This window comes from Littorina saxatilis, linkage group LG9 (genome assembly GCF_037325665.1).
Source record: "Littorina saxatilis isolate snail1 linkage group LG9, US_GU_Lsax_2.0, whole genome shotgun sequence".
NCBI lineage: Eukaryota > Metazoa > Mollusca > Gastropoda > Littorinimorpha > Littorinidae > Littorina > Littorina saxatilis.
The window spans coordinates 35,422,065-35,431,959 of NC_090253.1; the positions used below are offsets into that span (position 1 = coordinate 35,422,065).

The 9,895-nt window shown below is 40.1% G+C and overlaps 2 protein-coding genes across 2 annotated transcripts in view; one reads left to right on the forward strand and one right to left on the reverse strand.

Annotated features, from left to right (window-relative positions):
* The window catches only part of LOC138975913 (dynein axonemal heavy chain 10-like), a 131,020-nt gene extending 124,926 nt beyond the window's left edge, over window positions 1–6,094 (forward strand). The window contains exons 75-77 of the mRNA XM_070348677.1: window positions 1,313–1,493; window positions 3,841–3,986; window positions 4,246–6,094. Of these exons, the coding sequence (XP_070204778.1) occupies window positions 1,313–1,493; window positions 3,841–3,986; window positions 4,246–4,392 (474 nt within the window). The 3' untranslated portion in view covers window positions 4,393–6,094. The remainder of the gene's footprint in view (window positions 1–1,312; window positions 1,494–3,840; window positions 3,987–4,245) is intronic.
* Window positions 6,095–6,457: 363 nt separating this feature from the next.
* LOC138975914 (uncharacterized) overlaps window positions 6,458–9,895 on the reverse strand; it is a 38,477-nt gene continuing 35,039 nt past the window's right edge. The window contains exon 5 of the mRNA XM_070348679.1: window positions 6,458–8,087. Coding sequence (XP_070204780.1) covers window positions 7,933–8,087 — 155 coding nt within the window. The 3' untranslated portion in view covers window positions 6,458–7,932. The remainder of the gene's footprint in view (window positions 8,088–9,895) is intronic.

A 9,895-nucleotide genomic window follows, 5' to 3' on the forward strand; every position in this document is an offset into this window, starting at 1 on the left:
AAACTTGTCTTTCTTCCAGTAAAATCGCCGATCATTGTCTACACAAAAGTCTGAAAACAACATTATAAAATATTTAATTTATTGAAATGCATTATTGTTGGTAGAAAAATGCGTGTAGGAAATTACGTGTACACTGGATGCTTGCTAACTAAATTGCACACCCTGCCTTTTCAAATAAAGTATGAAACCGGTTTGTGCCTACCATGTGGTTCCTGGAGCTCAGCTGCACACCCACGTCTTTCCTCTCTAAAGTCGTGGAACCAAAAGAACGCACGCTACCGAGTTTGGCGGGACTGCGCGGGCACTGACCACTAGTGGCCAATGGGCAGGCAGTGATTTCAAAGCTCGCTGCGTGTGTGGCAAACAGACCAACCGTGAACCAGCTGCAGGTCACTAACACGTGATCCAGAGGGTGATCGGGGCGCAGCCCGAATTAACTATGGTACCAGCGTGGATGCACTTTTAAAGGGGCACTCCTGGGGAAATATTTATAATTTTAAAAACAATAGTAACACAAATAAATTGCATTCCTTACAATGGCCGGCGGCCACAAATGTGCTAGTTTTAGACGCTAGCTGTTTGTCTTGAGACACCGTATTTTTTCATTATTTCATTTTCAATGTTGACTTTAGTGATTGTTAGTTGGCTTTCGCTCTCAACACAAATCTAGGGATTTTAAACGAAATGAGGCATAGCGTTGTTTAGAGATCAAATAAACAAAGGGGAGTAAGCGCTCTATATGCTTACGACATATGTAATGGAGTAAGCAAGAGTTATAAGGAACCTTTTTCCTGGCACCTGAGAGAATAAGAAGCATTGAAATGAACAAGCAACTTTTATCCTCAAAAAAGGATGATCGCGGCAAGTAAGTGTTAGTTAGAGTGCCATGAAGAATGATGAGCATATGAGCTTGCGGCGATCATCCTTTTTTGAGGATGAAAGTCGCTTGTTTATTTTAATGCTTGTTATTCTCTCAGGTGCCAGGAGAAAGATTCCGTATAACTCTCGCTTACTCCATTACACGTCGTATGCGTACAGAGCACTTACTTCCCTTTGGTTATTCGATCTCTAGGGATTTTAATTTTTCAGAGTTGTGTGACGGACATTACATTTTCATGAAATGTTCAACGTCATTCTTAGATCAGTGAAAATAAATCAGTGCAAGAAGCTCCACTCATCCAAAATAGTGTTAGCAGTGTGCAAGCTGTTTAAAGTTTTTTAAATGGCGTGGTGATTGTAGTTGTCTGTTGATAGAAAAGTAAGTTTGAAACGTTCACTTGCAGTGTATTTTCATGGTTGTGTTGTGTTTCAGGTGAACGACAGCGAGCCTTCGGTGATGTGGCTGTCGGGTCTTCACATCCCAGAGTCCTATCTGACAGCCCTGGTGCAAGCCACGTGTCGCAAGAACGGCTGGCCTCTGGACAAATCCACCCTTTACACCAACGTCACCCAATACGCTACAGCAGAGGATGTTACAGAAAGAACCTCTCAGGGTAAGTCCTGATGATATGGTTGTGATGTTAGCAATAAATCAACAATCTCCTTCACTTTTTGTTGTCTTGTTTTAGTTGTTGTTGACAGGACAGTCACATCAGTTGGGTTTATTTGCTGCTAAAGGTATTTACATTAGTAAAAAAGCAAAGTTTTGTAGGAATTCAGGAGATACAGAAAACAATGCTTCAAACTATATTAATTATGGCATGAGTGCCTGGCCTGGACAATTTGTCATGGTACATGACAGTGTGTTTATATAGTGTTATGATTGTTCCAGGCTGCTTTGTGAAGGGCCTGCACGTGGTACATGATAATGTGTTTTTATCCCCGAGTACGCTAGTACAAGGGTCCAGCAGACTTTAATTGTGTGTCTGTCTGTCTGTCTGTGTGTCTCGACTTAACAGCTTATTGCTGGGAAACTACTGGGCGCAGTTCGTTCAAAAGTTGATACACTAACTTGATAATAGGTCCGATTGATCGTATTAAAACTTCATAATGTTACCTGGGACCTAAATGCGAAATAAATCACAAAAACGACTCTTAACGGCGGGCGCAATTCGCGGTGGGATAGAACTGCGGTTCGGCTCATAGAACGGTGCAAGGTCTCGGCCAACCAAGACTATGGCATACTCGTAGCAAAGCCGCCGAATGGTACCGTAAACCAAGAATAGTGACGTAATTACGTCACGGTCGAAAGTCTTTGACGTCAATGCCTCCCTGTAGTCTTTTTCTCTCGCGGTGTGTGTGTGTGTGTGTGTGTTCATTTTGTGCACATGTGTTAGTGTTACTGTTTGTGTGTGTGTGTGTGTGTGTGTGTTTGTGTGTGTGTGTGTGTGTGTGTGTGCTTGCATGAGTCTGTACTCGTGTGTGTGTGTGTGTGTGTGTGTGTGTAAGAAAGAAAGAGAGAGAGGGAGGGAGTGAGGGAGAGAGAGTGTGTGTGTGTGTGTGTGTGTGTGTGTGTGTGTGTGTGTGTGTGTGTGTGTGTGTGAATGTCTGAAGAGTACTCGGGTCCAGCGCGAGCGTTTTTTATAGTGTTATGATTGTTTCAGGCTGCTTGGTACATGACAATGTGTTTAGAGAGTGTTATGATTGTTCCAGTCTGCTTGGTACATGACAGTGTGTTTATTTAGAGTGTTATGATTGTTCCAGGCTGCTTGGTACATGACAATGTGTTTAGATAGAGTGTTATGATTGTTCCAGACTGCTTGGTACATGACAATGTGTTTAGATAGAGTTATATAGCTATTCTGATGGACACGTGGGGGGATTCGGGGGCTGTGATTGGATGGTCTCACACATCCCTTTTCCGATCATCAAAGCATAACGCTACGAAAGTTGGCCATTTTTGCCGATATCCAAACGATATCGGCAATAACAAAGACGCATGGTTCCGGTTTCTTCCACGTGTATAAAGTACACGCATACCTCGCCAGGCTTGTGTCTGTGGCTAGTCGACAGACGATGCAATTTGCTTTGTGTGTGTTTTTGTTGTTGCTTACTGTACATGACATACATTACGTGTAAAATCCAGTTCTTTAACTGGCAGCAAACCTTGCAAATTTCCAGAAACTGCAATCTGAAGCGACCTATCTCTGATTTTTGCAGACGATCTCTCCAATCACCAATGTTTAACACAAAATCAGCAAACTCTCCTGTCACATAGAACGTCCATTGTGTAGTGCAATGTTGAAATGAAGTTACCGGTCTGAAACATTTCGTCGTTTCTTCTGAGACAATCCTTGTTCTCTTATCATCTACAGATTTACCGCAGTCTTCACCACGCGAATTCCCAACAGAAGTCAGACTTTCGAACATACAATCTACGTAGGCAAGCATGATACGTCATAACGTCATATGATTCCTAAGATATTGACGTAATGCTAAGCATCCGGTTATCTTGAGTTTTCTCTGTAATAAATGTCCGTGGGTTTTTCAATGTTCGGTTATTTCCGTGGCTTCATGCAGAAAGGGAACCGTCGTCTGCAATCAACGACATGGACCATTCTGGTCCTTGTTGCTGACAAAAACATGATTTTAACACAGAATTTAATGTCAGAATAGCTATATAAACGCTATTGTGTTTTCATCGTAGCAATAGGGTCCGATATTTAGACTCGAACAAGTATAATGCGACTCGTCTTCGACTCGTCGGCATTATACTTGTCTCGTCTAAATATCGGGCCCTATTGCTACGCTGAAAACACAATAGCTGTTAATGATTGTTCCAGGCTGCTTTGTGTGGGGCCTGCACATGGTACATGATAATGTGTTTTGATAGTGGTATGATTGTTCCAGGCTGCTTGGTACATGACAATGTGATTATGTAGAGTGTTATGATTGTTCCAGGCTGCTTTGTGCACGGCCTGTACTTGGAAGGGGCTGGCTGGGACATGCAGGATAGCTGCCTGATCAAACAGAAACCCAAACAGCTCATCCGGGAACTGCCTGTCCTCAAGATCATCCCCATTGAAGCACACAGACTCAAACTTCAGGTAAGATTCTTCTGTAGCTTTTGGGAATCTGTTGTTGTATGTGCCATACTGTGGCACACTTTCAATTGCGTTTTACCCAATATTGAGGTTGAGAAAAAAGTTGGTGAACATGAACTGGAAGAGAAAATAAATTATGTTATGAAATAAGTAACACTAAAATCTACACAGAAAGAAGTGAAGAAAGCAGGAGAAGAAGCAAAATAAACTGCACAAACATGAAGATTGTTTTGTTAGTCTTACAGTGTTTTGTATGTTTCAGAACACATTCCGCACTCCGGTGTATGTGACCTCCCAGCGACGTAATGCTATGGGTGTAGGGCTTGTGTTTGAAGCAGACCTTGCTACCACTGAGCACACAAGTCATTGGATTCTGCAGGGTGTCTGTCTCATCCTCAACACTGACTGAACACGTCGTCCTACTGTACTCTCTCTTTGTCTGCATTGTTCACTGGCTCTTGGGACTTCAACAAAGGGGACTGGGCTGACAAAGTGTGCAGCTTCATATGGTCTGTGGTCCTTACAGTATTACTGAATGTACTTTCTGTTCAAGGACTTAAGTAAAAACAACTGTGATATTCCAATTTGTGTTTGTGCTTTCATCATGCCAGTGACTCGGTTTGTGGTGAGGGCTCCTTGTACGTTATTTTACAGACTACACTAGACTTTACTGTGGATTAGACATGTACTATGTGTAACTCTCTTCAGTGAGGGGCAGATCACACACAAAGGATGGTTTGTGTTTGATAGGTAATCATAAAAAAGTATGGTAGGGAAACTTTGAAAATCTTACAATGCAGACTTTTTTTTAAACCATGAAATGCAGAGATCTACTCTTCTTTAGGCTTTTTAAGTGAATTGTGATACGTTTCTTTGAGTTTTCACTTCTGACTGGATGATAGGTGTGTTTTGAATTGACTTTTCTTCTTATTCAGATTTATTAAGTCCCAGCCCAAATTCTATTTTGCATTTAAAGTCAACGGTCACCATTTCTGCTTGGTCATTGCCAAATTTGCCCAGAGTTTTTTTCTTTAAAGTTGTGATACTCTGCTATTTTTAAATGTTCATGTCCTTTTTTTCTTTAATTGATGAGGGTCACTTCATGCTGTGATAAAATTGTTTAAATAAAACCCTGTCCATTTTCTTAATTTTGTAACTCCTTGCCTGATATTGCTTGCAGCTGAGAACACTTTGTTATTTATTTTTTATTATGATGTGTGATCTTGTGAATGCAGTTAAGCATGGAAGAGTAAGAGTGAATGGAATGATGCATGACAGTTTTATGCTTGAAAGGTTTATGCAAAATGCTATACTTTACTGTAAAAAAACCACCTCAAAAGTACAAAACCAAAAGAGAATGATAGTAGAGACATCCAGATTTGCCTTCGTCAAAAGTTCGTGAGTTCCGATCTTCGCGAGTTTGTTGAAGTGGTGACGTCACATCCCGTCACGGTCACCACCTTCTAATTTCGGTCCAGATCTACGCGAAGTTCTTCGTGCGTTCGTCTGTTTTTCGAAACAGTGATGACGAGTTGTGTTATATATGACGAGTCTTTTTTATCGGAATATTCCAGACATCTGAATATGCTGGGTACACAAGCAACACTGAATTTTTTTTTCGATTTTTAGATTCATTCCTGTAAAATCTCCCAACTCTAAAACAAATATGTCCAGTGGAAACAAGTGTCTTGTGCAAGAGAGATCAAGGGAGATAATTGGCAGGATATGTCGCCCGTCGACTCAAGTTCTGAGTTTTGTGTGGGTATCCGTGTTCATGCACTACGCCTCCAAAATGAACAGTTTACAGATGCACAGTCCACAGAAGCGTCGTAAAGATATTAAACTTTAACACTGCGCACATAAAACATATTTTTAACATTATGAAAAGGACTAAAAGTACTCACGAAGATTGCTGATTGAGGTTCGTCAAACATGCCTTTTTCACCACGCAGATCCCGATCTTCGGCAAGCAGTGCTGAGCGCCAAAAACCAAGCGCATGCGCATTGAGGCACAAAGTTAAAAATAGAGAGGAAATCCCCACCACCGACGAATGTTCGTCTGACGAAGGTTGAATCTGGATGTCCCGAGTATTAAAGTTTATGCAGCAGTACCTCGATTCCTTTGTGATGTGTTGTTTGACATGGATGCGTGTACACTTGAGAATTGACCCTGGCTGCAGCCATACACACAGCCGAACAGCATTTGTACACTTGGACTGCTATACTTGGGAGTCAACCAGCATGGAGAGTTAGGTTGCTGTTTCTGTGTTCAGCTTTCTGATATTTAAAGCATACAACAGTTCTGTTTAGGTTGGTTGGTTGTTGTGTTGTTGTTTTTCCTGCTGCATGGGCAGCCACATCCTGTCTTCAAGAGATAGTAAAGGTTTTGATGTGTATCTATACAACTGGCTCTGACCTAAAGGGTTGAGCACTTTCTTGGGGTGTTACCAAACTCAAAGACCAGCGCTTGTCTCTCAGAAATGAATGACTTTTATTTTGAATAACAGTTTCTAAAAAACAACACTCAAATGAAATCATAATGGATTAGCGCACAAACCCAAACACAGACTTGCATTCGCTAGAATTCTACTGTCAACGTATCTATATATATATATGTGTAAGGTCAAGTTGTCAAAATAGTCTACTGGTGCAGTCAAAGTTGTCAAAATAGTCTATCACAGTCAAAGTTGTCAAAATTGTCTACTGGTACAGTCTAGTTGTCAAAATAGTCTACTGGTACAGTCAAGTTGTCAAAATAGTCTTCTGCTACAGTCAAATTGTTAAAATAGTCTACCACAGTCAAAGTTGTCAAAATAGTCTTCTGCTACAGTCAAGTTGTCAAAATAGTTGATCACATTCAAAGTTGTCAAAATAGTCTTCTGGTACAGCCAAGTTGTCAAAATAGGCTATCACAGTCAAAGTTGTCCAAAAAGTCTTCTGGTACAGTCAATTAAGTTGTCAAAATAGGCTATCACAGTCAAAGTTGTTAAAATGAACTTCTGGTACAGTCAAGTTGTCAAAATAGTTTATCACAGTCAAAGTTGTCAAAATGAACTTCTGGTACAGTCAAGTTGTCAAAATAGTTTATCACAGTCAAAGTTGTCAAAATAGTCTTCTGGTACAGTCAATTTGTCAAAAATTAATATTCTACTGGTACAGTCAACTTTTCAAAATAGTCTTCTGGTACCTGTAGTCAAATTGTTATAATAGTCTTCTGGTACAGTCAAGTTGTCAAAATAGTACTGGTATGGTCAAGTCAAAATAGTCTGTCTATTGGTATCCGCTGTCAATTAAGTTGTCAAAATTGTCTACTGGTATCAGCCAAGTTGTCAAAATAGTCTACTGGTACAATGAAGTTGTCAAAATAGTCTTCTGGTACAGTCAAGTTGTCAAAATAATCTTCTGGTACAGTCAAGTTGTCAAAATAGTCTACTGGTATCAGCCAAGTTGTCAAAATAGTCTACTGGTATCAGTCAAATTGTCAAAATAGTCATCTGGTATCGGTCAAGTTGTCAAAATATTCATCTGGTATCAGTCAAGTTGTCAAAATAGTCATCTGGTATCGGTCAAGTTGTCAAAATAGTCATCTGGTATCAGCCAAGTTGTCAAAATATTCATCTGGTATCAGTCAAGTTGTTAAAATAGTCGACTAGTATCAGTCAAGTTGTCAAAATAGTCATCTGGTTTCAGTCAAGTTGTCAAAATAGTCAGCTGGTACAGTCAAGTTGTTAAAATAGTCAGCTGGTACAATATACTGCCAAGTTGTCAAAACGGTCTGCTGGTGCAGTCAAGATGTCAGAATTGTCTGGTGCATCCAAGTTGTAAATACAGCTTACTGGTACGGTCAAATTGTCAAAATGGTCTATTGATAATTTTACGTTTGGCTGCATGCTCCATTTTTGTTGTTGTTGACAAATCAGGATTTCATAATATGAACAAGCTGTACATTTTAGTTAATGACTTTACACTTTCCCATCATACAAATGTCCTCCTCTATGTTGCCGGATTGACACCTGCCGACATCTTCACAGTTCCTGTTGCGTTGCCGCCGCCCTACTCCACATGTCACGCTGCACGCGCCCCACTCGCTCCACTGCGTGTACCCTGCACACACACACACACACACACACACACACACACATATTGTTAATAACATGGCAAATAACGTCCATCTACTATATCTGAGTTGGGAATAATGAACGTGGGTTCTTCAGCTGCCCATGGGAAATTGTTCCATGCTGCCTGCCTTCACTGGATAGGCAGTACAACACTAGGGCGGCCCGACTAAACTACGCGCCAGCACGCACCAGCACGCGCTACCTTGAACCATAGCACTTATATACTTTATTTTTATATTTCTAGTTAGTTCATCGTCCATTCTTACATAATACAAAATTTCAAACTTCAATGATGAAAATTACGGAAGTTATGACGAGTTTAAAGTGTAACTAAACAAGCAAAAAGGAAAAACATCGTTCAGCAACCTTTACACTTTGATATGAAGAAGGGCCTCATATACTGTCGAACTGCGAAAAAAAAAAAAATTTCTCTCACTCGGACACTGTTTGACGGACATGTGAAGTGCGCGCCAGGAACGACAATCTTCTTAGTTTACCTGATTAATGCCCTTAATTTTTGGTTCTGGTACTTTCAGTTCCGGCTGTTGTCATCAATCTACCAAAATAAAAGATCAAACGGAGTTTTCGATTTTTATTTCATGGTTCAGAAAAATATTGCTTATTTTCTGAAGTCAACCGTTTTAGCGAATCTTTCTTTGATTCTTAAAAGTCATTTCAGATTTTTGAAAAATAGTTAACGGTTAGTAATTACCAATATATCGTAAACAAACATATCGATAGGTTTTGGTAAGAAGACACAAGTGCGATGAATGTGGTACCAGTATTTTTGTGGTAAGTAAGGATGCATTTCTTTGCTGTAAGCACATTTACAATGCACATTTAATCTGTTTAGCAACATAAACGAAAGCATGGTACAGTGCCGCTTGTTTGTGGTCTATCTTTTCGCGGCAGATGCGTAACAATTGGGGTCTCAGTTGGAAAAAGCTGCTCGGAACTAGAGCAGATTTGGCTTGGGTTCTTTGAGTGTGAATGATCGACGAGTGGCTTGACATTTTTAACGAATCATTACTGTAGCCTACTTGAAACCATCATCTGTTTCTGAATTTGTCATCAGTTATGATTGAGCAGTCTCATAGGAATCGTCCATAAAATGTTAAACCGAAAAAGGGCAGACGATTCTGAATCACACAGGCTGCTGCACAAAATCAGATCTAAAACGATATTTTGAACTGCGACGTCTGCGTAAATGCCCTGTAACAAAATGCCTTGTCCTGGTCATGTGTATACACATCAGCTTCTATTGGGAAGATCAGTATTTTATATTAATCACAAATACAAGATTAGAAGTAGTTCTGAAGATCGCCTTTGATTTCAGTTTCAGCGGCAAACTAGCAGATCTGTCCAAACCGGCATCATGGTTGAAACTTAAATAATCCCAAATAGATCTGAGTGGGGGTAAGTTTTATAGTATTTCAATTTTTTACTGCAGTTTTATTTAAAGATAGTGTAGTGGGTGTCTCTGGTGAAGACTACAGTTATATGAATTTTTTGTTGTAATATTAAAATGATTGTTCTTTATTTACACAATTGAATAATTTGTATTTATTTGTTTGCAGATGACGGCATACTGAGTGCTCCAAGAACATACGCCTGCTGGCATTTTGTGTCTTTTCTGAAGACGTCGAGGCAAGCAGAAGTCACGGTCCTGGCCACACACACACAATGACATGAACAAGAAATGATATTTTTTCATGGGCATATTCAGTATTAAAACTTTATTACCATGCAAACGCAACGATTAGAATTTAGAGAAGGTCATCGGTCACACACACA